The following is a 25712-nucleotide window of genomic DNA, read 5'->3' on the forward strand; positions in this document are numbered from 1 at the left end:
ATTGTGTGTGCTTGTTTCAAACAAAAGTGTTCATTAAATCTGAAGGTAAAGTAAAGTCTACAACAGTATATTTATATCAGAATTGTCAACAATTTTAATGGCCTTTTTAAGCGTCCTTTTCAAATTCACCTTTGTTACATGTGTATCCATTGAGAGCCAATTGATAATCCGAGTTGAAGCAAGAACATCTGAAGCTCCCCACAGTGTTGGAACATACGTGGTCACAGTTGTCCGTCTGCAGCGAACACTCGTCTACGTCTAGAAAATTAAATTAGAACAATTTCGTACTGTCGTTGATGTTATCAAATGTTGATAACAGTTTATCCTCTGTCATTTAGATCTTTAAAAAATGTGTCCACTGTCCCTGAGCCCATGTATAATACAAGAATATGCAAGTGACAAGGAATATGTACAATACACCAGTTTACTACTTGCTCTGAAACACGGTGATTAAAAAGATATAAAATTTCAGCAAAAGAAATGTAACCAATTAGATTTTTGCCGTCCATTCTTTCTATGTTCCGGAGGTAATTTTACGCACGCACATACACGCGTGCGTACAAAGACACAAACGGCGCCCACACAGATACAAGAGAACACAGTCCTCGTTGGGTCAATACGCCATATTATTATTGTAAGCATGTTTCAGCCGATGTGATCAAGTTCGAGGGGACGTGCTTTGTGTGTCTGCATGAGAGAGAGAGAGAGAGAGAGAGAGAGAACTTACCGGTACAATGTGTTGAGTTGGACAGAGTGTATCCGTCATTACAGCGGCAGGAAAAGCTGCCCAGGGTGTTAACACAGAGCTGCTCACAGTTGTCCGTGCCATCATTACACTCGTTGATATCTGCAATGTACAGAACACCATAGCCACCATATATTTAGTACTGGACGAAGTAATGAAACAACGATAAGGCCCGTAGCCAGGGGGGTGGGGAAAGTTCCGCTCTGGGCAAAATTGAACAAAGGTTGAAGGTTTGAAAGGTCCACTTAAAAAAAGGCCCATCCCTTTGAAAATACTGGATATGGGCCTGCTGATAAATCAGTAGATGCACCTCCTGTACTCTCTCTTGGCTTATTGTTGATTATAACTTTTAAATTATAAACTCCAAAGGGATAGCAATCCTCACCTCACTAAAAACAAAATAATGTTGGTTCTAAAGGTATTGTATATACGATCACTTACCAATGCACTGCTGGTTTGTATCCATGATATATCCAGGGAGACAGGAGCAGTCATATGACCCGACTGTGTTATTGCACCTCGAGTTACTACCGCATATCGTTGCATTCAGCGCGCACTCGTCGATGTCCGTATTGCAGCCAAGTCCTTCGTAACCGGGGACACAGTCGGTACAACCCACTACGCTGTCACAGCGCCGGGAACGGACGCCACAGTCGCAGAGGTTGGCGCAGTTCGGGCCCCAGTGGGTGCTGTCACACGCTGGAATATTTGATTACACACATTAATATTTATTTGATAGCAAAGGATAGAAATGATGAGCGAGATATCACATTAACCTTAAAATATATGACATATAAAATCAAATCGCCGGGGTCTTCATGTCCGGTTAAGATGTTCGCTTAAGATAATCTACACATATTCACCTCTGCACGTTCTCAAGTCAGAGGCAAGTGAAAACCCGACTGGGCATGCGCAGGAGTACCCTCCCTGAGTGTTCTGACACGTTGTGTTCGGATTACACTGGTTGTCAGTGATGCATTCGTCGATATCTGGATAAGAAAAAAAATCATAAAATGGATAATATCACAAGAGGATTGTTTGTCACAACACCAGGTTCTGGAAAAAACGTTACTGCTCAACTTCTACCAGTTTGATACTAAGCAATAGATTTAACGTAAAATGATTTTAGACAGTAATCACTTTTAATTACTAAATTTATCTGTGCAGTTTTGGACATTCCATAGAAATAAACATGATACGACTTTATCGTGAGAAAGCGACATCGTACTTTCTCCTCAAGTCAAACATTCATATATTTGATGTTGTTTTAGTATAATTTTTAAACATATCAATAAAATTAAAAGAAAATAAAACAGTGAAAGCCATTTATATTTAAGTCAATAGCTTCTTTGGATAATCTGTAAGTGAATAGAACGACCCAAGGGGTTCAACATCTAACTACACCTTTGTATGGATGATATAATCAAACGAATCCAATTCTATTAATAACAGTAACAAAAATTAACCGCGAGTAACATATACCCGAATGAATTAAGACCATATTCTTACACCCATGACATAGGTATATTTCTCTTGTTATTCGTCATAATACATGATAAGAGCTTAATAATTACCGTCACACGTGATGCCGTCATCCACCAGAGTGTAACCAGGGGGGCAGAAGCAAGCTGCGGCGCCATTGTTGTTGTAACAGGAGGCTGGAGACACACACGGGCTGCTGGCACACACCGCCGCATCTATTAATAAGAAAAACGTAGATATAAATTTTAACGAGATTTAGGATTTGCAGCTCGATGGAGTCATCATATTTAAAAAAATGAATGCTAACGATTGGCAGTTTTGAGAACAATGCATTGGACGTTCACCAAGCATTTGTGCTATAAAGTAAAACAATAAGAAAGGTTTAATCGTTGAGAGTTAAGTATAAACGCCCTTCAACCAAAGTCGAAAAATAAGCACAAGGCTGGACTTGACGCAAAAAAAGAATGACTTCATTATTTGCAGAATGTTGGTATGTACATCTCGGTTTGCTTTTCGGGAAACGTAATAAATATTTCGTTTTAAACAATTTGTGATACGCTTATCTTCCCATTAGTGTTTATATACCACAATGGCCTAAAACGATGTAAAACGTATGGTACGCTATGGTCGAGCATTTTACCTGCTCATTTGTCTGTCTACGTATCCTTTGTCTCGATCAATTAGACAATTCTTGTTAAATTCAGTAAAATGCATTGATCCACATTGGCTATACCTACAGTAATGTATACAAACCTGTCAATGTGCAAGATTTCCCATTTGCAGTATAGCCATTGCGACAAGAGCAAGAGAAGTTCCCAATGGTATTGGTACAGAGCTGCTCACAGCCATCTGTTCTAGCGGCACACTCGTCAAAATCTGAAAGACAAACACGGTGATGAGAACCCGAGGAATTATTTTTCGAGGTATAGCGTTATTCTGATACATATTCATTTTCCCTAAATATTCTGATACTTCTACCCACACAGATGCACACCCCACAAATACACATAACGCCATGACTTTAAGCTATGGTGTGTAATGTGAAACTCTGAAAATAAGGTATCAATACATTAAAACTAATCAGATAAAAAAAATGTCCCTACCGACACAGGTCCTTGGGTCTGTGTTTTTGTACCCAGTGTCACATTCACAAGTATACGAGCCTTCTGTGTTCACACATCTGGAGATGGACGCATTGCAGGCATTGTTGCTCTCATTCAGGCATTCGTCGATATCTACGATGAAATAATGTAGTGTTATCTTAGTGTTCTTTGGACGTTTAACGTACCAGTTCAAATACAGTTCTCCTAAAGGTATTGTATTGAAATAATATGGTCTTATAGGAGAAAAAAGTTTGTAGATGTAAATACTTTCATTAATGATAACCATAATGTTTGGTGTGTGTGTGTGTCTGTGTGCGTGTGCGTAAGTGCGTGCGTGTCCGCGTTTGCGTGCCACATAATCCAGATCTGGTATCCGGTCAATTGAAATCCATTCAGTGTGTAAGGTCCAGCATTGAGGAAACACATTAACATGTGCACATGCATGCAAGAACGAGTGTATGCACAAACGCAAACACTCGTATCTAGCTGACAACATGTGTGTACCTTTGCATTTCGCCCCCACAGTTTCATAGTTGGGTGGACACGTGCAATTGAAGCTTCTGTTCAGTGCCACTTCCTCCGCAGGTGCGAGGTCAGTACAGGTTGCTATGGCGGGACAAGGTTGCGCAGCACAGCCATCTACTTGTCGTTCACAGTCGTTTCCTGAAAACGAGACCACATTGGATTACGCATGCTTGTTTGATTTTCAAATATTACCACCACTACCAACCGTCTAGCCAAAGCCTCAATAGCACAGCTTCAAGAACAGAAACCTTGCAATTGAAACATAACACCATGGACAAAAAATGGTTATTTTTCCAATGACAATACACAGATGCATCAGTCTTACCTGTGTAGCCCGTGTCACATGAGCACTCCACCAGCCGAACACTGGAGTCGATGAGTTGACCTGGTCGCAGCTGGTCAAACAAACACGTGCCATTACCGCTGCAACCAGAACAGAGGTTAGCCGTCCACGTGACCGTGGTGGATCCTCCCCTTGTGTCTGTCAGGGTTACCCTGGTGACAGAAAAATACACATAGACGCACATCATGAGACATGTAGAACATTGTGTGGGAAAACCGGGAGCCTTCCTCATTCAGGAGTCCAAAATGACTTTACTTGTAAAAAATTAAAATCATTTCACAGTTTTTAGGAATGATTTGATGATAAAACTAAATCGCTCTACTTGTTTAAGAACGTTTGGCATTGTAAGTAACTAACCCGATTGATTGTGTTACGCTGACGCTCGCCAGATTGATACTAATTGTCACAGATTCACTGGATGCCGCAATTTTTACGCCAGTGATGTTATTAGCTATACTTGGCGTCACAGTGTCACCGCTATCAGGATCCGTGAAACTGACGGTGTAATTTCTCGCCTGGTTGAGTGTTAGCTGTAGAGGCGTCGACACATTAGACGTGAATCTCGGGCTCTGGTTTTCTGGAAACCGAAAAAAAAAACGATTACGGAGTCTGGGCGACCTGCATGACCAAATGATCAACATATCCTGGGTGGAATGGTAATGATCAGAGATAAACGAAAAGAGGTTTTTTTTTAATTTTCAATACACTTCCTGTCATCTGTGGAGTGCGTTGTATCGCTTACGGCAATTACGTGTCCAGAAGGCCCGGCATGTCCAATCACCCCTGCCATTTCTCTACACTTCATTTCTAACGGCATATGTGCCTCTGTTTTGTGAATATAGGCCCAATGAAGACTCATTTTATAATATAAACCTACATGCAAAAACTGGTAACAGCAAGTGATGGGTTTATGTTATTAAAATAATTGTCCAACATATCCAGAAACCAGAGGTGCCTATACCATTGGGAATACAATCAAAGGTAATTATAATACCAATGCACGCACCTGCTTCAGAACTACTTGACTCGCTCTCATTGTTGAACATCTTGGTGCCCTCGGCCAGCGCCTCGTCTCCCGTGACCACGAAGTCATATATGCACTGCTTATCACCGCCACATATACTAACTGCAGTGCGATACTTGTCAGGATATGTGCTGTTCAGATCTTCCGTGAATGTTGGCATGAACACAGTGTTTGTAAAGTTGGCTGTTGAATACCCGGACCCGTAGTAGAATATAGATTCCCCATCAGTGATTCGCCCTGTAAAATGACATGATAATAAGCTCCAGATATCAATGCAACTCAATGACTTGTTCTGCGTTCACCGAAATTGTCAATTTGCTATATGGTTAGAATTTGGGCTAATTTATTGTATAATTGTATAAAATGTCAATTTGCTATATGGTCAGAATATAGGCTTATTTATTGTATAATATTTATTCTGCTACAGCATATAGAAAAAAAAACGTGTTCCTTGTGAATATAAATATACACACTGTAGACTTACCATGTGGTATACAATAGATTCACCAATGATCCAGCCAAAATCATATGATGCTTTACGTAACTATGACTGTGTTTTTTATTTCCGTCTTGTTGACAAAAAAAATAAAGGTGTGTAAATTAAAACAAAAAGAAAAATACACAAACAAAATATTTAAAAGATAAAAAACTCACAAGATTCCCCAAAGCTGTAGAATATTTCTCTGTCGTTGGCATCGCTTGGGAGCACGGTACCATTTTCAAGCATGAGATCATTTGTACTATTTCCATCAAAGTTCCCCATTAGTCCACGGATCTGGTTCATGTTTTCTGGGGGGATCACCACGGCGAACAAGAGAAGCTCTCTTCCTTTAGTGACATTCAAGGTTACTCCTGAAGACAATCACACGCAAGATATGTTACTTTATGAATCAAGAAAAATCGCAATGGTAATCTAGGAGTGATATTTTATGACATATTTTGTACATTTTTGAGTAAGTCCGAGTGGTGATTTGTGAATTGAAGAATACCCTGACCTTAATAGATTTGAGTCTACTGAGCACTTGGAATTTAAGAGAGAGAGAGAGAGAGAGAGAGAGATGTTTTTCTTACCGGAACCAAACGTGGCAATCAGTGTTTTAGACGTATCGTTGTACTCCACTTCTAAGTTGGTATAGCTTGCGCTTCCTGACTGCAGCAGAACAGGCGAGATAAGGTCACTTCCAACATAGACTGCAATATCTATAAAATGTGATATAGAAAACGATTTACTAGAATACAAGAAAACCCCACATACACTTTACAATGCATACTATTACATTCCAAAGTCAACCAACTTTCTCTGACGCTGGAATCGTCTTTATTTCTTTACAAAGCATCTGAGCTAAGATGCTTATTCCTGCGAACAGATAATTTAAAATAGTCATTTTACTTATTTTATAGGCTTATCACATTTTACCTTGTTTGTCTTGTGTCAACTGTACATGTAAGCGGTCAGAAGTGTTGTCCTTGGCGGCAAAGGCACTGAACACAGTAGCATTACCTCCAGTGCCGTTCACCGAAATCGGTTCCAAACGGGTCTAAAATAAATAAAGATGGTGGTTTATGCTTATGACTGCCTAGTGTTTTTTTTTTTTTTTTTTTTTTTTTTGGGGGGGGGGTCTGTCCAAGTAAGATACGCCTAATTGAGTTGTGTTACTTTCAAAGCAATGTCGAAAAGTCAAGTACAAGAATCAATGTATATTTAACTAGAGGATCAGAGAGGCGATACCGCCTCCGAATATTGTACCACCAGCTGGAGCAAGCGCATTCGTATAGACCCCCACATACACAAAATAAGGGACACAGCCACCAGTTTTGTGCTTGACAAGCTGTAAAAATGCAATCAACAAGAATTTTTAAACTATTGCAAAAAATATATATGGTACAATCAAATTTAAGTTCTTCGTAAGGTAGGTCAAGGGTCAATTTCAAGGTCACAGTAAATTGCCAGTATATGACTTCCTATTCAAGTTCAAGAGTAACTATGGACCTATCTCTGTCAAGTTTGAAGTTAAAAGAGAAAGAAATTAGCAGAGTTCAGTTCATGATAAAAAGTAGGTCAAAGGTCAATTTCAAGGTCACATTTAGATTGCCAGTATATGACTTTCTATTCAAGTTCAATAGTAACTATAGACCTATCTCTGCCAGTTTTGGAGATAAAGGGGAAGCAAAATTTGCAAAGTTCAGTTTATGGTGAAAAGTAGGACAAAGGTCAATTTTAATGTCACATTTATAATGCCAGTATATGACTTCCTATTCAAGTTCAATAGTAACTATGGACCTATCTCTGCCAGTTTTGGAGATAAAAGGGAAGCAAAATTTGCAAAGTTCAGTTCATGGTGAAAAGTAGGTCAAAGGTCAATTTCAAGGTCACATTTAGATTGCCAGTATATGACTTCCTATTCAAGTTCAATAGTAACTATGGACCTATCTCTGCCAGTTTTGGAGATAAAAGGAAAGCAAAATTTGCAAAATTCAGTTCATGGTGTAAAGTAGGTCAAAGGTCAATTTTAAGGTCACATTTAGATTGCCAGTATATGACTTCCTATTCAAGTTCAATAGTAACTATGGACCTATCTCTGCCAATTTTGGAGTTAAAAGGGAAGCAAATTTTGCAAAGTTCAGTTTATGGTGAAAAGTAGGTCAAAGGTCAATTTCAAGGTCACATTTAGATTGCCAGTATATGACTTCCTATTCAAGTTCAATAGTAACTATGGACCTATCTCTGCCAGTTTTGGAGATAAAAGGGAAGCAAATTTTGCAAAGTTCAGTTTATGGTGAAAAGTAGGTCAAAGGTCAATTTCAAGGTCACATTTAGATTGCCAGTATATGACTTCCTATTCAAGTTCAATAGTAACTATGGACCTATCTCTGCCAGTTTTGGAGATAAAAGGGAAGAAAAATTTGCAAAGTTCAGTTCATGGTGAAAAGTAGGTCAAAGGTCACTTTCAAGGTCATAGGAAGATTGCCAGTATATGACTTCCTATTCAACTTCAATAGTAACTATGGACCTATCTCTGCCAGTTTTGGAGATAAAAGGGAAGCAAATTTTGCAAAGTTCAGTTTATGGTGAAAAGTAGGTCAAAGGTCAATTTTAAGGTCACATTTAGATTGCCAGTATATGACTTCCTATTCAAGTTCAATAGTAACTATGGACCTATCTCTGCCAGTTTTGGAGATAAAAGGGAAGAAAAATTTGCAAAGTTCAGTTCATGGTGAAAAGTAGGTCAAAGGTCACTTTCAAGGTCATAGGAAGATTGCCAGTATATGACTTCCTATTCAACTTCAATAGTAACTATGGACCTATCTCTGCCAGTTTTGGAGATATAAGGGACTAAATGTTATAATTTTGGAGTTACCATAATGTGCCTTAAATTTCGTACAGAAAAAATTAATTAAAATAAAGAAAATGTCATTTTGGTCAAAATTCTTGAAATAGGAGGTGCTCTGAAGTTTCAGAAGTTCAAATTTGATGAAATAATGTCATTTTTGAACACAAGTTGTCTGCTTTGCCAAGCCTTATGTTTTATTTTTCCAGAGTTCAAAATTTATTATCCATTACCGTACTGCACATTTTGCTTTTACCACTAATATGTACTTTTTGATACAGCGTAACTCGAAAACCGTATGGAATACAAAAAAACCGAGACCACCTTCAGTGTTGGGCTTTACATGCTCTACAAAATGCAAAAAAGAATGGGTCTCTAGCATTAACGGTTCCCGAATTAGAGACAGTTTTCAGTTTCGGTATCTTATGGCCGCTACTCCCGTGAAAATGCACCGATTGACCCCAAATTCATGGAGATGAAAGATGACCTGAAGGGTAACACTTTCCACTAATATTATTGGTTAAGTCTGTGTGGTGTCTGAAAAACAGGGCAAAAAATTTTTTTTTCGTAAAAAATTTCATTTTTTTGAAAATTTTGGCCCATTTGACCTTGAAGTAAAGGTCAAAGGTCAAATCCAAGGGTATATTTGAAATCTACACATATGACTTTTGGAAAGCTGTCTATAGAAATTTTTCCCATAACTCCTTCCGTAGGGTAGATAATTAGCATTTAATTTTGCCATTTTTAGACAAGGGTGCATTGCAATGAGTGCCACACCCAGACCCCAATACCGACAAAGCCCAAATTTTACGTGGAACGAGTTGAGATTATAGGTGACCTAAATCCATGAGATGGGTACGGGGGCCCTTACCGTCTAGGAGGAGAAGCGGTAACGGTAGCCGTCCGGCGGAGCCGGCGGAGCCAACGGAGCCGGCGGAGCCGGCGGAGCCGGCGGAACGATCCGGACGGGACCGAAACCATGTGTACCGCCAGCGCTAACGCTGGTGGTACAATTAATTTCAATCAGTGAAAACCTTCTTCAATTAGACGAAGATGAAACATATGATACACTAATCTCAACTGAAACTAGAGAATCACCCTTTTGAGAATAAGGACACCATATGCATGTACTCTATGTCCAATTTTTCGTATATGGATGCATCCCATTAAAACGAAGTTTAAGATAGTAAGTCCGAGTGGTGATTTGTGAATTGAAGAATACCCTGACCTTAATAGATGTGAGTCTACTGAGCACTTGGAATTTAAAAGAGAGAGAGAGAGAGAGTAAGTAAGTAAGTAAGCAAATGTATACAGCACAGTTTCTTTTATGATGCGTACCTGCATAATGAAAGCACCATTCTTGATGTCTACCAGCTTGTATTCTCCGTGACCATTGAACGTATATTTAAACCCATCCAATGTGGTAAAATGGGGGTCCCCGTTGAACCAAGCTAGAAAAAAATATATTGCAGTTGAAACTGTTTGAATGTCAAATACCATGATGTGTACAGGGTTTTAAAAAAAACCGTAATAAGACAACGAATCTTATTATTTGGACTGCGTATATCATCTTAACGAATACTATATCAAATATAAACTTATCTCTGCTTTTCTGTTTTTGAACAATTCAACAACTCCATTTCGAGTAATTGTATCTTAAATGTGGACTACTATTTTTAAAAAAATACATGAAAGGCCGCTCACCCCAAATCAATGGTCTGTATCCGAAGCAGGTGTCTATGGGGCGATGCCGGAAGTATGTTTGGCAGTTGTCAGAAAGCCCACAGCACTGCTGTTTTGGTACATACTCATTAGAGAGGTACCTGGACCGCGAGGAGCGCTCGTGATATAGTTGCAAGGACCCTGCTGTGACGGTATTATCAGCCGTGATCAGCGACCATGACCAGAGGTTATAACAACATTCCTGAATAAAGAACAACAACATTCCTTTCTAAAGTTATATATGCATATGGCTGTGGCCCTTAACGTATACGCCGTTGTCTAAGGTACAGACCAGCTTTATCCATTCTGCAGCATTTAAATCCTACAGAAAAAAATCATTTGAACTATTTAATAATACCTATACTCAAACCGTATCAAACATGTGTACATATTCGTAGTACATATACGTGCTGAATACATGGCCTAAGTTAAAAAAACAGCCATGACTAGCTCCAGTATGGTAAGTCTTATTACAGACATGATCAGAAGTGTTGTATCTCACCCGTCCTGCACGGTATCCATTGATCCGCGACGACCACCGGGTTACATAACACCACGTGTTCCTATAGGCTAAAATATAATATAAACAGTTTTACAGCAACGTGTCCGGATATGAAATTGTTCTTCCTATCTTCGGTCTTTTTTTTCACTGAGGTAAATTTAGACTTGCACAGTTTGTACCACTATTATAATAATGTTGCTCATTCTGATAAACTCAATCTGACGAATAGTTCGAACATCTCAGTTTATATATAGTAGCAGATGATGCATGGGCAATGGGTTAAACTTAAATAAATAAAGTCGCCGTTATAATCATTTTAAAATTATGGTGCCTATACTTGATATGCACTATCAAGACAGCTTAACAGATGAATAGAGATAGTCTGTAGCAGAGTTTGTTTTGATCCAACCGTAGCAAACAAGATATATTTTTTTTAAATCATGGTACAGATCACATCAAGACAGGCCACAACTATTACAGATCAACACCATGTTTTTAAACTGTGTTTGGTATAATTATACTCCATTTAAATAGGTACTTACCTGGATCCCTTCTCCAAGCAAACCGGAATCTGCGGTCAAACAACGCGCCAATCAAAGAACAGGGGCATGGTTGAACGTTGGCATTGATGAAGGATATTGTGCTCATTGGGATTTCCTGTTGACGGAGAGCCCATTCGTTACACTGACAGCCGTAATTCGGGAAGGACGCCGGTACCGAGTTCAGCTGGAACCACCATTCCCCTCTTACACCTGAAACAGACGCAAACGTTCAGCTGTTAAGGCTACATGTACATATATATACGACTGTACTTTGACAGCGACGGACATATGGAACCTAGCAAGTTGTTGCTACGATACGCTTTTGAAAGTTCAATAAAATATTACACAAAAACTAGTATGTCAAACTGGGGCACAAGAAGGCCCTATATGTAACCCGTAACTTTGCAATCATACACATGATCTAATACTCAAAGGAAACCTTGGAATTGTATGGAAACGTTGATGCTGTCTGACTTTGACAATACTATAATGGGTTTACACATACACTTTTGTTTTAACGACAAATGGACAGGAAGTGAGGAAGTGAATGTGTCCAATATCCTTTCAACCAATTTCCCACATCATACCTCTGTTTCCAACGACATTATCTACCGTTGCCATGGCGTCAGTTCCTGAGATATACGGCTCGTAGAAATAACTAGCACCGTCAGTGTAACCAAGTCTTGCCCGCGTATATTTGGACGTTGGGGTAATGTGTATTCCGCCGGTTTTATACGCGATATATGCATATGACTGGACACAGTCTGTGATCAGAACTGCTTGGAATGTCACGTTCTATAAATATGAGAAAATATAGACGGTGATTGGATTACGCTCAAAAAGCATTACATACGTGTTATTTCCAGTATTCACTGCAACAGAGAAGGAAGGAAGTATAACACCTTCCAAAATGTTTTCATATGCCATCATTTCAAAATTGAACAGTACTGCATGTTTCAAACTACCTTATCAGGATGCAATGGCAATTTTAGAGCAACTCTTTCAATTCCAAACTTAGGGATCAAATAATGTATATTATAATACATGTATTACTTTTTACATTTTCAAATTGTGTATTTTTACTTGTTAGATTTCAACAGCTTTTTTTCATGAACATAAGCCTATGGAAATTCAAAGCCTAGCCTTCCCTGAAAAAACGCCAACGTTTATCAAATGTCTCATTTAAATAAAATTACCTGGACACCAGCGTAACGACTGTTTGGTTGTGGCGGGCACTGGTCCCACGTGGCAACCAAAACCCACTTCGCTGTAAACGAGTCCGTGTTTGCGTAATTCCGGACGTCCAGTGTTGCCCGGTCTATGACGTACTTGGTGTTTACATTGGTGCTGTAATCCGCCCCATACTCGTATGTGTTGTAATAAACTACCGACGACCCACCTACAGGGTCAAGGTCAGCCCAATATGCAGCCACTAGTGGTTTAGTTTTGACCAGTGATAAGGCTGTTGGAGTAAAGGTGTTCTCCGCACTGTCAAAGGCAATGAGGCCGTTGGTACTGATCTGGAAGAAAAATGTAATAGTGTTAATTAGCTTGCCATGCCTCTCTGGATAAACCAAAACACTGACATACACCCGTGGCACGTACGGCCAGGCACTACGCATTGACGAGACTGTGAGAATACTGTGCACTTTAAAAATCAACAATATATACAGATGTGATCACAAATGTTATGTAAACGTAATGTATAAGGTCAAGTGAATGCGATGGTATCTTTCATTTATCCTAGAAATGGTTTGAAAGAGGTCAAAGAGAACGGTCGCAGACATATTCAGATAGGTTTCAGAGTGACCCGTTTGCCACAATTAAGGGCAACAGTAAAATCTTTTATCATATTTGAATTTATTTTATTCATTCAATATTTATTTTTATATTAAGTGTGTGTGTGTGTGTGTGTGTGTGTGTGTGTATATATATATATATATATATATAACTTACATATACGAATCTATAAGCTTTCCGTCCAATTGTGATACCATTAGGCACAGTTATACGGTTCGAAGACGCATCGTCACCACTGAGTGTTTGATCCCCTCTTGCGGTTCCGTAAAGGTACATTTGGGATGTGGTATCAACTATAATTTAAAGAATATAGACATTTTTGATAAAATTACCCTATAAGATAAAATTACCCTGTATGTTATAATATACAGGTAAGTGCAAACAATACCTACTGCAATATTAAGTATCCATTTCCTTTCATTCAAAACACACAAAGACATTTGTAAGCAAAGTGAATGTAAAATATACACCAGCCGACCAGATTTTATTCAAAAAAGGTAGAAACAAACTAAGAAATGGTCACTAAAATAATATATAAAATATATACATCAAAGAATGTATCCACTTACCCACGGTACAAGTGGCGCCAGTGAAGCCGTCCGGACACTGACAAGTGAAAATTGGCGGTGCTGAGGTACATGTTCCTCCATTACGGCAAGGCCCAGAGGCACAGACATCAACAGCTGTGGTAGTGGCCTCTGTGGTCGTGGTTGCCGCTGAAGATGTAGCTGCAGATACAAAAATTACTTGATCTATATAAACTGATACCGATATTGGTATGTCATGCCAAAAGAACCCATTAAACGGTCACACGGTTTTCATTATGGCATATTTCATTTTCATATTTGATTTTCATATTTCTAAAAATTTCTTCCATGTTTTGAATCTTAAAATTTAGATATTTTATGAAATACGCAAGAGTTTCTTTATTTTCGCACGATACTTTCATAAGCTGTTGTACCTTCAGTAGTTGTGGTACCTTCAGTGGTTGTGATATTTTCAACAGTTGTACCTTCAGCAGTTGTGGTGCCTTCCGAGGTTGTGGTACCTTCAACAGTAGTAGTACTTTCAGTGGCTGTGGTACCTTCAACAGTAGTAGTACTTTCAGTGGCTGTGGTACCTTCAACAGTAGTAGTACTTTCAGTGGCTGTGGTACCTTCAACAGTAGTAGTACTTTCAGTGGCTGTGGTACCTTCAGCAGTTGTGGTGCCCTCAGTGGTTGTGGTACCTTCAGTGGTTGTGATATTTTCAGCAGCTGTGGTACCTTCAGTGGTTGTGATATTTTCAACAGCTGTGGTACCTTCAGTGGTTATGAAATTTTCAGCAGCTGTGGTACCTTCAGTGGTTGTGATATTTTCAGCAGCAGTGATACCTTCAGTGGTTGTGATATTTTCAGCAGCTGTGGTACCTTCAGTGGTTGTGATATTTTCAACAGTTGTACCTTCAGCAGTTGTGGTGCCTTCCGAGGTTGTAGAACCTTCAACAGTAGTAGTACTTTCAGTGGCTGTGGTACCTTCAGCAGTTGTGGTGCCCTCAGTGGTTGTGGTACCTTCAGTGGTTGTGATATTTTCAGCAGCTGTGGTACCTTCAGTGGTCGTGATTTCAGCAGCTGTGGTACCTTCAGTGGTTGTGATATTTTCAGCAGCAGTGATACCTTCAGTGGTTGTGATATTTTCAGCAGGTGTGGTACCTTCAGTTGTTGTTATATTTTCAACAGCTGTGGTACCCTCAGTGGTTGTGATATTTTCAACAGCTGTGGTACCCTCAGTGGTTGTGATATTTTCAGCAGCTGTGGTACCTTCAGTGGTTGTGATATTTTCAGCAGCTGTGGTACCTTCAGTGGTCGTGATATTTTCAACAGCTGTGGTACCTTCAGTGGTTGTGATATTTTCAGCAGCTGTGGTACCTTCAGTGGTCGTGATTTCAGCAGCTGTGGTACCTTCAGTGGTTGTGATATTTTCAACAGCTGTGGTACCTTCAGTGGTTGTTATATTTTCAACAGCTGTGGTACCCTCAGTGGTTGTGATATTTTCAACAGCTGTGGTACCCTCAGTGGTTGTGATATTTTCAACAGCTGTGGTACCCTCAGTGGTTGTGATATTTTCAACAGCTGTGGTACCCTCAGTGGTTGTGATATTTTCAGCAGCTGTGGTACCTTCAGTGGTTGTTATATTTTCAACAGCTGTGGTACCTTCAGTGGTTGTGATATTTTCAACAGCTGTGGTACCCTCAGTGGTTGTGATATTTTCAGCAGCTGTGGTACCTTCAGTGGTTGTGATATTTTCAGCAGCTGTGGTACCTTCAGTGGTTGTTATATTTTCAACAGCTGTGATACCCTCAGTGGTTGTGATATTTTCAACAGCTGTGGTACCCTCAGTGGTTGTGATACTCTCAGTTGTCGTGATGGATTCCGTGGTATTTGATATTGTTACAAAGGTACACCGACGTCCATAGAATCCGTCTGGACACTCACATGCGTACGTGCCAGGGGTGTTTGTGCACGTGGCATTGTTGTTACATGGACTGCTTTCGCATTCGTCAATGTCATAACAAAAAGAGCCATTGCCAGAGAATCCGTTTTGACAGACACAGGTAAATCGGCCCGGGAAATTAGTGCACGTTGCGTTTTCGTGGCAGGTCCCTGCAATGTTGCATTCATCAACGTCTTGACATATTGAAGCGTTGTTGAAATACCCCTCTGCGCAGCCACATTCGTAACTACCTTGGGTATTGTTGCACGTCACGTCGTCCCCTTCCCCACAAATGGTGAAGTTGGCACACTCGTTGATGTCTGTGCAGAACAAGCCATCTCCACTGTAGCCGGGCAGACAGGTGCAGCTGTAGTTACCTGAAGAAAGGTTGGTGAAATACAACACTTCATGAATAGAAACAATGTTGGAATAATTAAGAGCTGGACTTCGTAATCAACACATACATTAACTCGTACCGATGGTTCACAAATGCAAACGTGTGTGTGTGTGTGTGTGTGTGTGTGTGTGTGAAGGGCAACACAGATTTATAAGGTTGGCTGAAACAATGGATCGACTGCGAGTAGATAGATAACATGTGATTTACCTGGTGCATCGTCACACCTGGCTAAAGCATGGCAATTATTTAGGTCGGCTGCAGCACATTCATCTATATCCTGGCAAACCCCGGATATTCTGTTGAAACCAGACAGACATGCACAGTAAAAGCTGCCCACCTGCAACACGAAACCAATTTTTCTGATTGCAAATGTAGCAACAAAATAATAACAACTAGTTCCTTGTCGTTAATATTTTATCTATTCATGAAACTTTTTTTGTATGACATACCATTGTAAATTCAAATCAATTTACATATAATTATGTTGAACGATGAACGGGGCCCAATACTATTATATTACGTTCGCTCGACACCCTTTCAATAAAGAAGGATACGGACAGCGGATGTAAAGAGAGCACTATTCAGTCGCGTGCCTCACCGTGTTCATGCATGCTTCTCCTGCCTGTCGACATACAGATCTAGTTACACATTCGTCTTCATCCTCACAGTATGTGCCGTTACCACCGTAACCGGTGTTGCAAGAACACCCGTAACTTCCTACGGTGTTATTACAGGCAGCGTTGGCATGGCAGGGGGGTTCATCAGAATCGTTACACTCATCAAAATCTGAAATGATGAACACACCGACTTGGTTCAATCTGTGACATAATGACTGCCACCTCCAAATATTGCAGCTGTAAAAACATATTTGTATCTCTTTAATATCCCTTTACGGCCATCAAACATGTATACCTGTTTTTTGCATTAATATAAGGGTCAATGTTTTTTTACAGAATAATAAATCTTAAGTAAATGTGTTCTCAATATAGATATGTAAATATAATCTAAATTATCTATTTTGTACCATATGTTTATAAACCAGTAACATTCACTGCATGGGATTTGTCCGGGTGTGAATATGAATTTTTATGAAAAAAACGTCTTTGTTTTTTACCGCCACAAATCCCTGGTGTGTCAGGATCATTGCCGGCCAGTTTGGCATAGCCAACGTTACAGAGACACGTGTAGCTGCCGTTGGTATTGGTACAATTGGCGCCACTCCCACAGTTGGCAGCACCAGTGGCACACTCGTCTATGTCCGTGTTACATTGATCTCCCTCCCAGCCATCTGTACAGTTGGTGCAGCCCAGTATATTGTCACACACGAGGGCGTGGGTACTACAGTCACATGTGAACGAGCACTTGTCACCGTATCTTCCTTCAGGACAGACTGCAAGAAGTGAATCGATTGTAAACGATGTCCAGGCACTGTTCACGAATGCAACTAAAACGTAGGACATTTGACTATGCCATATTCACTGATGCTTAATGAAACACGGATCACCGGGTTAACGACAAGCGCTGACCTCATTGTGTTCTCATATCTGCATACGTATAACATAATCACACTATGTTTATGAAATTATTATCTGTCTAGCGTTTACCTTCACATGTCCTCTTGTCAAACCCAACAGTGTATCCAATAGGACAGGAACACGTGTATGCTCCGTCTGTATTGTTGCACGTGTGACTACACTCATTGTCTAGACGGTTTCTACACTCATCAATATCTAATAACAAAGTGAAAAATTAAACAGTTGGATAAACTTACATTCCCCAACACAAGGTATTATTTCTTTGTATGTTTATGCATCAAAATAACATTTATACCGTTATACAGTACAAGTAAACTACATAGATTTTGTAACATGACACCATACACACTTTGGATATTACAGTGAAAAAACTGAATCAATAAAACTCCTTATAATATTATCAATATTTACCTTCGCAAGTGCTATTATCTAACGGGGACAGAGAGTAGCCCTGCGGGCAGGCACAACCAGGTTGTCCGCCACCAATGTCTCCTGAACATATCTGAGAGCAGTTTAAATTGTACCTTTCACAGGTATTGTTGGCTAAAATTTGAAATGTATTAAACGAGATGAACAAAAAAACAATTCCAGTTCTTTTAACGAGACGTGCATGGATCAACAAGTAACATATTTGACTGTAATGTCTGATATCTTTTCAGGAAATCTATCATGAATCCACTATGTTCAATGAGACTGCATAGTAACTTACCAAACTAAAGAAACCGTCAGCATTGCACATTGGACAATTTTATTTATCCTTCAAAACAACGCAAAGGAATTTATTATAGGTGACACTGTTGTTGTCTTGCTGGCAATATTCAGTTAGATTGCAATGTTTTTTTTTTCTAATTAGTTTTAATACCAACTTTAGTCTCCAATTTATATTGTGAAACTTACTCCAATGTTACAGACTTACCATCAAAGCACGTGACGTTGTCTGATCGCAGTTCGTACCCCTGAATACAGTCACATGTGTAGCTACCGTCTATATTCACACACACTTGTGAACAGTTATCAGACTGCAATGCGCACTCGTCTATATCTACAAATAATGAAAAGCCACAGGATTTTAATCGATCCGTGGGAAGGACCAACAATCTTATTCATAAAAAATAATAATAATAATAATAACAATGGTAATAATAATAATGAAAGGTCTTCAAATTCGCGCTCTGCGTACCAGTATGTTTCAGTGCTGGGTAGCATAATGAAACGTGTCATCTGAAGTTATGAGATTTTTGAGAAAATGAATAATATGGTTAAAATCAAAACTACTTTATTGCTGAAAGCTTATACAGGAACTGACTAAGCACATTATGATATTTGAATTAAAATCGTGATTAACACATTTACATCGTACAGTACTGCTCACGGTCTTGGGGTTTTGTTCTATTTTTTATATAAGAGAATAAATGGCGCCGTCGAAAAATATATGGAAAACAGCAAGGCAGCTGGTTTAACTAACACAGGCGTTCCATATATTAATCTAAGAAAAATATTTTGTTCAGACAGCAAATTTTTTAATCGACTAAAGTTCTGTTTTGAGTCATCCCCACTATCTCTGGCCTCTAATGGTCTATGTGCCAGTGCAATTTAACTCCAGAGGTACTCACCAGCACATGCAAATGTCCCATTCTTCGTATAACCCTCAATACATTCACAGGAGTACGTCGTTAGCTCATTTATACATGTCTGTTCACACTGATTTGTCGTGTTATTAGCACACTCGTCAATGTCTGAAATGCACATTATATTTTATGATATCATGAAATGAGTGTATGCTGTTTGTTCATTATAACATTTAGTGTTTGTTGACATTGGTTAATAAATATACAGGTATTCTGTACTATTTTGTACTATATAGTTTGTTGAATAAAGTAAGTTTGATTACATATTGACGAAATGCACAGCAGGTGTAATTATAAAGCCTTGTATACACGGGACTTGCACGGGACTGGTATGGTGAACGCATTAAGGCTCAACCTCATCAATGTCGGACTTTCAACAGAAACTCTCGCATCTTAATTCAATGAAATACATGTACTTACCCACACACTTGTTTTCCACGGTATCTAACTCGTATCCACTGGGACACTCTGTACAGTTGAAAGCAGCATAGCCCTCGGCCTCAAGGTCGGCACTGACATCAGAGCAGTTGGTGCCTTGGGGACAAGGAGTTTGGAGACATCCGTCCGTGTCGGTCTCACAGTTGTCACCTTGATAAAAAATGTAACTTTCAATGTATGCTAGTCATTCATGCATTGGTATAACATAGCTTATTTTAGGACTTCAGTTTGTGAGACACGATAGTATATGTTAACAAATGTATCTTTGTGATTGTGTCTCTGAGCTGAAACTGTATTCACAATAATATTTCCGTTAAAAACGTATATAGCAAACTATTTCAAATCATAGTAGTCTTATTAAGATCCTAATTCGTATCATATATGCAAATAAGTAAAGACACGTGTATGTAACACGTACCTGACCATCCGATAGAACAGTTGCAGGCCACTATTCGAAACTGGGATCCGTTTACCACAGTTCCTGTGTCAAACAGGCATTCCCCGTGACCTGAGCATCCGGTACAGTAACGGATTTCGAAGCTCAATTCACTAGCACCTCCACGTCCATCCTCTGCTGTAAAACTGAATAGGAACTTTTGATATTTAACAACAATGGCGTTATTATAATATTAAACCAAACAGACATATCTGTGTACATGTACTTGCATGATAAATGCCAACTACCTATCAATGTGAGATTTAAACACGATTGTTTACATAACATCAATTAAAAGTCTGTATAACTCCTACATTTTTATGCCTTGTGAGACACTAAATTATCGGGTGGTAAAAGCATTTCCTTCTGTTGCCAATTGGAAGATCATATCACTAAACGGTGTCATTTACAGTACATAACACGTAAAACTCATGGATCTTCTTTATGGATATCACATATTATTTAAACCTACCCTAAGGAGGCAATGTTCAGACTATCTGGGGGTATCCAGTAAACAATGTTTGTGTTGTTATCGAAGGAGGCCCCGGATGGAAGGTCGGTTGAAGATACCACTGACACAGTGTCGCCATCTGGATCCGTCGTGGAGAGGAACAGGGCAAATGGGTCGCCGGCCGTCACATTCAGAACAGTGGTAGTAGCATTGGCACTGAGCGAGGGTGCTTGATTTTCTGAAATTAAAAAAGATAAGAGTCGCCCTTATAAAGCAATCAACACTTTCATGTTCGTAGTTTTTCATAGTGACCTGGAGATCAGAAAAACAATTCCCTCATAGGCACACACAAAAAACTTAATCTTTGAGATAATAGATTATTAAAAAAGATAATTGAACAATCAATATGAGATGCTGTTAAACGTGAAGGAAATTTCACTTAAACTGACTTGTCATCAGACGCTGAGGTCATTGTAGTATAAATGCATACTCACGTTGTTCAGCTGATGCTGCGGTGTTACTTTCCTCAGCAGATCTTGTATCGGCCGCTAAGGCGTCATTCCGTGTTAAAACGTAATCATATACACATTCCTTGTTGTTGTTACATTTGACATTGTACACTTCTTCTCGCTCTGTGGCATTGTCCCAGGTTATGTCTTCGAAGAACAGAGGTTCGAAGTGATCATCCGTGTAGTTATCATTTGACAGCCCTGGCGCATAGTAGAAGATGGATTCATTCTGCATGATTTGCCCTGATATCAGAATAAAAAAGACAAAAAAAATAAACACGAGTCAGAAAGGTTGTAAATATCTAGAAACATGGCAGCTGCAGCCTGATATACTACAAATCAACGCATACAACAAATAACAAACGAAAAAGAGATTATGAACGCTGCTCACTCGTGCACATTCATTCATTCATTCATTCATTTTTTCTAACAGGGGGAAAGTCTATTGGGATATACTTACACAACTGCCCAAAATAGTAGAACACCGTCCTCTGAGTGCTATTCAGACTGAGTTGGGTACCGTTAGGAGTTGTCAAATCATCATTGACATCATTGTTATACACTCCCAAAAGTCCTCGAGTAAGATTCTCTGCCTCGCCTGGTGCTGAGACCACGAAATTCAACAAACCGCCGGTTCTTAACGATATATCCACTGTCCAGCCTGAAAACATATGCAGTGTATAACATATCATATGTCATCTCATTTTCTTTCCGTGCCTCTCCTCCGGCTCTCTATACGTAAGTTTTTTCGCATTTGTACCTCGCTGTCCCGAAAGACGCTTAACCAACATTATATCGCACGCACAATGTTTTAAAGGTTATATCTTTGGTTCCTATTAAAAAAAAAGGTTATCTATTTGTGTCGCCATCGTTTTTGTATATTTTCTAAACATTCGTATTGCTAGTGAACAAACTATCTAGAGCACATCAATATAATCAGGGTTCAGTTTTACTTTGCGCATTCTACGAACCTGACACAGGGAAAACACCTGTTACAGTGAGGGTCGTGGCGTTATATGATAACTCCATATTGGTGAGGTCGCCACCTTCCAGAGATCCCCCGCTGAGGAAAGAAGAGCCGTCCTCCCATTCTTGAGTTTGGTTCCTATATATCCACAACGCTAGTTCTGTAAAAATACATCAAACATTTATCAAACGGTGCTGCAGGATATGAAATGACATATGTATATATATTAACATCTTTGTGTGCTTCGGGGTCTTTAATATACCGCATATGTACATGTACGGCTGTCATTTAGTCTTTGGACGGAGATTCAATAATATTAAACGTGTTCAAAGCACCCGGTAGCTGGATAATTAAATCTAAAATAAACACCATCCTTGACCTGTGTTATTATTTTTAAGTTCCACATGTAAACCGTCCGAATCCCTTTCATCGCGTGCGGCAAAGGCAGAAAACACCGTCGCATTCACAGGGAGGCCATCTTTGTCAATTGCCCTCGCTGTGCGTCCTTGGAACAGGAAGTTGATAGTCTGGTTATTCTCCAAGTATTTCACCATCCAGTACTCGCCATGGCCATTGAAAGAGTAAGCATGCCCATCAATTGTGGAGAAATGCGGGTCTCCTGATGACCAGCCTGTGTGAAAAAAAAAATTAAGGTTGGCCTATTAGACGAGGCGGATAAATAAGTATATCAGACAAAAATAAAATAAAAATGAAAAGGGAAAGTAATCTGAGAAAAGGGTGGAATAGTGACCTACAGATGAGATGGTGAGTAGAGAAAAAAACTTAAGTATTTCACTGTCAGAAAGATATATATCTTTCTGCGTAACGTTTACAATGGTTCAAATTGATTGATTGCCATTTAACATCGTTGCATTGAGGAATATGGGAGATTATCATATTTAACGATATGTTAAAATCCTACTGATTGTAGCACGATGCAGAAAAGAAAGAACTTAAGATCATATCGTACAAAAACTTCAATTCGGATTGAAGATGAGTATTTACCCCACCAAGGTGGCCTGTAGCGGAAGCACGTATCCACTGGTCTGTAAAATTTATACAGGCCACACATAGTTTCATACTCATCCGATAGGTCGCAGCACCATCGCTTTGGCTTCGTGTCCCATTGATTCCTTGTTCTGCCACGATAAAAGAACGACCAGTACCTGTTTCGGTCCGAGTAGTACATAATCAACGTGTTGGCACGTGGACCTGTCGTGATGAGAGAACCCCAGGTGAAATCGTAGCAGCATTCCTGAAATTACAGAAAAGTTAAACTCAAAAACTTATTTTAATGAACACTGTAATAAAATCACATAACTTTTCACTTGCCAATATGTAATGGTGAGGTATGTTTTACATGGACATGCTCTGAAAACAGCTCATCTATTCTCATGAGAAAATGCGTTATCCTAATCCCCCATTTCATCTCAATTTTTTTGGCTGATGTTATCCAAGGGATTGGAATCCTGTAAAAATATCTTAGACAGGAATATGTGGATCGCTTTTTATTTTTCGTTGACTTACCCTTCCTGACCCGAAAAGCCAGCTCCCAGCTCTGGGGTAGGCACACCTAGAATTCCAGTTCACAAACCAGTTTCTGTCAATCCACGCCTGCCACAAACTACAGGGACAAGGACGCGCGAAGAAGTTCACCCACCATATATAAACCCACGAAAATGACCTCCGTTGTTCTGCTACCCACCGTAGACACTTGGCGTCGTAGTTGACCGTGTCGTCGTCCAGATTGTCCAGCCTGTATACCCAGCGCCCAACAATACCTTAGGTAAAAAAAAATGCGCATATTATTTTATGTCAAACTCTCTCACGCATTCACACCTGCAATCAATAATTCGTGCGCCATGAAAACTAAAATATAAAGTGCTTTGTCGTATGTCATGTTCTGATTTCTGTTTGAACGTGCGGTGTAATCTTTATTCAAGCCACCTTCGTGGTCCATTGTGGTATGTGAGATGATAAAACAAATCTGTACCAAAGACGACCCGAGTGATATGGTGTCATTTTTGTGCGAAGAATCCTACCTGGTGGAGAAATTTGTATTGTTAGTTTATATTTAGGAAAAAATATGTGCGTACATGTATATATTGCAGAAGAACAATCCTTTTTGTCACATGGTGATATCATAAAACATTAAGTTTTGTATATGTTTGAACACGGGGATGCACTCAAAAAAAAAGCAAATCCCTTTTTAATGTTAAACTTCAACCAAATCAATCTAAGAAGCCATTTCAATGCCTTACCAGTATTTCCTTTCTGTGTATTGAATCTCGAAGACAGTCTTCTTCCCGATGCCGAGTGTTGGAAAAAGTTTCCCCTCCAGCACCCAGCTCCAGTGGTATATCCTATGTAAGACCTGCGGGATACCCCCAGGTTAAAGTCACAGTAATTAACTATGCCAAAGGAACGCTGTCTGTCCGTTGCTAAGATCACCTGATAGCTGCTTCTCTGTTGAAAACACAAAATAATAATGGCACACATTTTATAAAGGCTCTTTACTTGTGATATTCAAAAATGTCATATTACATTATACTGATAAACACACCAAAGCAAACTACAAGGGTGTGACAAACATCGGTTTTAAATGTGTGTAACAATTTTATTCAAAATTTACAAAATGGCAGTTACTGTGTAACTGATTTCACCAAACGGTAAAATGAACAAATAATAACAATTCTGCTGTATTCTGTATTGATATCGTAATTAACAAATATGATAAAAATAAAGCAAGGAATTTCATCTTATGTGTCCGGCCATGAAATTTATACAGACTTGACATTTAATATGGAATATTTTTTTCCAAATCATTTTTCATCAGTTTTTTTTTCTATTTTTCTGACTGATAAATGAAAATAAGGATTAAAATCGTGTTATAATATCTTTTAATTATCTCTCTGATGTCATTGTGATATCAGTTCATTAATGGAATTCGCCAGAGAAGCAAACAAAAACACATTGCCTATTCTATGTCGTACGACAACCATTAAAAGAGATTTTTTGGACCTCCATATTTTTCAAATTATTGTCTGTAAAAGAGCCACACGCTCCACAAAGGACCCTCATGTTAGTCTCTAGTCACAGTAACGGTCGCTGTTACGCTTGACCTCTTCTGGCTGCTACCAGCGCTCTCAAGTGGCAAGGCATTCCTTGGGTTAGGTTTTTAAAGTTCAATCTGGAATAACATTCCAGGCATCGGTCAAAAACTGTCCAATTTGGTCCTGTTTTGTTATAGGACATGTAGGTCATTGATTCGGCGAGTAATGGTCTACCCACATATTGTCTATGTGGTTCAAATATGGCGATTTTGATGACCAAGGTAGCTGTTCGTTCCCTTGGTTCTGTACTTAATCTGCTATTAAAAGTGCTCTGTGTGAACTGTCAACCTCACCGTGCAACCTAAAATTGTTCCTAAGTTGCCCCCTATCAAATGATAACCAGATCGTTCCCAGATTATTTCTTTATTTCGCCTGGTTCAGGATTTTGTCGATGACTACCATTAGTGTTTTGGCACCAATGTGGTATCCACTCCAAATTCTGACGCTATTAATGACCTTAGTCACTTTATACGCGGCGCACGCTTCGTCGTTGGCCTCTTCTGGATGTCTGTAAACTCTGTTTTGGCTGTTGGGCGGTACAGGTGAAAACTGACCTCAATAAAGAAAGCCACGAGATTTCAGTGTTCAACCCAGAAACAGTCAAGGTCCCCAATTCGTTAGAGAAACATACAACGATGTTTAGCTATTGA

General features: G+C 39.4%; 1 protein-coding gene across 2 annotated transcripts in view; it reads right to left on the minus strand.

Annotated features, from left to right (window-relative positions):
* Window positions 1–25712, minus strand: part of LOC106156575 (uncharacterized) — a 53421-nt gene that overhangs the window by 8860 nt on the left and 18849 nt on the right. Inside the window, exons 11-51 of one of the 2 annotated variants that reach the window (XM_087017061.1) lie at window positions 24211–24415; window positions 23477–23730; window positions 22955–23204; window positions 22329–22580; window positions 21954–22109; window positions 21443–21643; window positions 20968–21225; window positions 20495–20711; window positions 20005–20168; window positions 19569–19736; window positions 19134–19256; window positions 18437–18562; window positions 17932–18063; window positions 17590–17715; window positions 17100–17375; window positions 16584–16771; window positions 16193–16322; window positions 15057–15965; window positions 14079–15023; window positions 13687–13845; window positions 13274–13410; window positions 12514–12837; window positions 11905–12112; window positions 11318–11527; window positions 10776–10843; window positions 10256–10475; window positions 9890–10002; window positions 6640–6760; window positions 6294–6422; window positions 5877–6074; window positions 5205–5459; window positions 4556–4775; window positions 4181–4350; window positions 3835–3993; window positions 3331–3462; window positions 2981–3103; window positions 2320–2442; window positions 1609–1734; window positions 1187–1444; window positions 728–847; window positions 130–258 (exon numbers count right to left, since the gene is read on the minus strand). In XM_087017061.1, the coding sequence (XP_086873187.1) occupies window positions 130–258; window positions 728–847; window positions 1187–1444; window positions 1609–1734; window positions 2320–2442; window positions 2981–3103; window positions 3331–3462; window positions 3835–3993; window positions 4181–4350; window positions 4556–4775; window positions 5205–5459; window positions 5877–6074; window positions 6294–6422; window positions 6640–6760; window positions 9890–10002; window positions 10256–10475; window positions 10776–10843; window positions 11318–11527; window positions 11905–12112; window positions 12514–12837; window positions 13274–13410; window positions 13687–13845; window positions 14079–15023; window positions 15057–15965; window positions 16193–16322; window positions 16584–16771; window positions 17100–17375; window positions 17590–17715; window positions 17932–18063; window positions 18437–18562; window positions 19134–19256; window positions 19569–19736; window positions 20005–20168; window positions 20495–20711; window positions 20968–21225; window positions 21443–21643; window positions 21954–22109; window positions 22329–22580; window positions 22955–23204; window positions 23477–23730; window positions 24211–24415 (8782 nt within the window). Of the gene's footprint in view, window positions 1–129; window positions 259–727; window positions 848–1186; window positions 1445–1608; window positions 1735–2319; window positions 2443–2980; window positions 3104–3330; window positions 3463–3834; window positions 3994–4180; window positions 4351–4555; window positions 4776–5204; window positions 5460–5876; window positions 6075–6293; window positions 6423–6639; window positions 6761–9889; window positions 10003–10255; window positions 10476–10775; window positions 10844–11317; window positions 11528–11904; window positions 12113–12513; window positions 12838–13273; window positions 13411–13686; window positions 13846–14078; window positions 15966–16192; window positions 16323–16583; window positions 16772–17099; window positions 17376–17589; window positions 17716–17931; window positions 18064–18436; window positions 18563–19133; window positions 19257–19568; window positions 19737–20004; window positions 20169–20494; window positions 20712–20967; window positions 21226–21442; window positions 21644–21953; window positions 22110–22328; window positions 22581–22954; window positions 23205–23476; window positions 23731–24210; window positions 24416–25712 lie in introns of both variants that reach the window. The other variant, XM_087017060.1, reaches the window with a different exon arrangement.

The sequence above is a fragment of the Lingula anatina genome, chromosome 7 (genome assembly GCF_051362555.1).
Source record: "Lingula anatina isolate TDL-2025a chromosome 7, LinAna3.0, whole genome shotgun sequence".
NCBI classification, from domain to species: domain Eukaryota; kingdom Metazoa; phylum Brachiopoda; class Lingulata; order Lingulida; family Lingulidae; genus Lingula; species Lingula anatina.